At 36.3% G+C, this 2,721-nt stretch overlaps 1 protein-coding gene across 1 annotated transcript; it reads right to left on the reverse strand.

Annotated features, from left to right (window-relative positions):
* Positions 1 to 1,566: 1,566 nt before the first annotated feature.
* LOC113495179 (cardioacceleratory peptide receptor-like) lies at positions 1,567 to 2,721 on the reverse strand (the record flags this gene model as incomplete). The annotated part of the gene is given in 3 exon segments (XM_026873788.1): positions 1,567 to 1,677; positions 2,013 to 2,157; positions 2,701 to 2,721. Coding segments are annotated over 3 exon segments (277 nt in total), but the record flags the coding sequence as incomplete, so codon positions are not given.

Consider the following 2,721-nt stretch of genomic DNA (forward strand, 5'->3'; position numbering starts at 1 on the left):
AATAATTGTACCTACATTTCTTTACGCGATATCATAAAAAGCCTCTTTACAATTTACATGACCATCCTATTTATAATAATTTACAAGTTCCTATAATACTTATTTAAACGGGTACTAATTAACTTATATTAAACTTCGAAACTATTTTTATTAACTTCAGTTCCTTAATTAATTCATTCTTTGATAGTTTTTAGGTCTATATAATTAATTAAGGTACTTGTACATAAGGCAACACAAGTTTCGACGTCTCATGCATATTTGATCTCTTTACATTTGTCTGCTTGCGTTGCCTTATGTAGGGCCTAAACAAATTATTTTCCAAAAGCATATTTTTTTTTATTAACAATATCATAAAGTATTTGTTCATTTTAACAGTTCTTTGAAGGTGAATCTTACAATCTAATTTAACGTGTCAAATTGCGAATTTTTTTTTTTTGCCTGTACATAGCTCTGTTCGTGAGGATAATTTTTTTTGGCATTTTTCTTGTAACAATTTTTGGTGTCAAAAAATACAAAAATTTAAGATAAGAGAGCTTTTGACTAAAAAATTCTAAACAAATCCAGAATTCACTTTTTTGATTAAATAATATTAAAAAATAAATTAACACTATAAAGTAAATAAATGCTCAAAATGTTCCATTATGTTTAAAAATAAATAAATCAAAGTATGACTAGAGTTTTACCGCAGAGAGCATGTAAATAATGTGGCATTATTTATTTATTATGTGGCTTTGTGTAAGTATCAAGATTGTGAAATCGATTAAAAACTGGCGTATATTGATATTGACATTGATGACGTCACGGACGATTTCCATTTTAGCAGAAAAAGCAAGATTTCTTTATAGCCCATCTACAAAATAATTTGGCAATTTCATGACTCGAATTCATTTTTATGTGCGATGAATTAAAATATTCATGTTGCTCTACAAATTGACTCCGTTAAAGCAACTGAACAAAAAATATTTCTCTCATATAATTTTGTTCACGACTCCACATCAACATGTCCAACATCGGTCTATAGATAGCAAAATATTTTTCTTTAAAAAGTATTTACAATAGAGTACATGACAGCTTTGTTTGAAAATCTCGATATAATCTTTTTCAGGGGTTTGAAATACTACACTATACTTCACCCTTACTTTTGAAAACTTCACCACTGTATTTACCACAAATCACTATTCTTTGAAGAGTTTGACAGAGTAAAACAAAAATCTGGGACAAACACTACTGTCCTAACAGTTGCTTTTACAGCTATCGGGGTCGATGACCTAAGGTTCAAATTTCTCCAGTACACTTATAACAACGTGTAGTCAATTTTCGTCGATGTATCTCAGACTGCATGTTTGTCATTAAATGCAAATATTCGCATTTAAATTTATGTTAAATAAACGTTATGTACGATACGTTAAGTATAATACGAAACTGTGTCACAGCGAAGTCTTTTAGAAGAACAATCTTTTAAGTGAAAGTCAAAGAGGGTTTGTTCGAAGACTTGTTGCACATAGTATAGAGGTAATACTATAGCATGACGTCCCTGGCGGCGGGCAGCGGCGCGGGCGCGCGGGGTCAGGCGCGCGGCGCCAGCACCACCAGCTGCGAGCGCCGCGCCGCGCCCGCCGCGCCCGCGCCGCCGCCGCCGCCGCGGGGCACGCTGCTGCTGCCCGTGCGGTTCAGGACCTGCCAAATATGATGATTTATGATTATTACTAGCAGTAGAAACGGTTAGGTACGCTTAAGAGGGCGATTTAGTGAGCGATCTGGTAAATTATTAAAATCTAAAAAAAAAAACATTTTTTTTCAAACAATGTTTCTGATTCAAGTTTTGTTGTATTCATTTACATTTTATCTCAAAATCTCTTCATTTTTAGGCCCACGGGTGAGAACATTACACAGAAAACCTAAAAATATAATTAAGGACACATTTCTATAACCCTAAAGCGATCAAAATCTGCACTCACATCACCTACCAAAGAATGAATACAAGACAATACAGTTTAAAACTCCATAATTACCGTAGCCACAGAATGCGATCTTCTAGCATGAGTAGAACTGAGCAGATCGGAGTTCGCGGTAGAGTCTGAGCGCGAGCGCAGCGTGCCGCGCGCGTGTCGCTTGCGGCGGCGCCCGCACCACAGCCACTTGTACGGCGGGACGCGTCTGCAATCAAAGATAGACCCACTTGTACGGTGCTATTCGTCTGAAAGAGTAGGCATTTTATGAATTTCTGCGTTAAGTGTTGTTGAGGTTAAAAGTTGTATGTGGTTAAAGTAAGTGCTGGAAAATTATTTTGTTGTTTGCTTGGGTGTTGTATAGAGTATTCTTGTCGTGTTCTGTTTACAGCAAAGAATGGTATGTGGTGCTTGAATTTGTGTCGCGAGGGTTTCAAATCAGATGCATAAAGACACCCGCACTCACAAACTCTCTCAAGAAGACACAAAGGCTTGGCCTATCTGGGGATCGAACCTGCGATAAGTTGCACTCAGTGGGTTGGCTGTAATGACCTCAACCACAGCTAGTCGCTTTACTCATCCGACTGTTGAATATAAGCACCATCTATCGTCAATTAGCGTAGATTCTTCCTCATTTAGATGTCCATTGCACAATATAACATAATGTAGCATATAAGCCAATCTTTTCCTTAATTTCACCTACATTAAAAACAATTTTAAATTAAGACAAAACACAAACAGTATTACAAACCTGAGGCTAGTGTAAATATGA

Source organism: Trichoplusia ni, chromosome 6 (genome assembly GCF_003590095.1).
Source record: "Trichoplusia ni isolate ovarian cell line Hi5 chromosome 6, tn1, whole genome shotgun sequence".
Taxonomy (NCBI): Eukaryota; Metazoa; Arthropoda; class Insecta; order Lepidoptera; family Noctuidae; genus Trichoplusia; species Trichoplusia ni.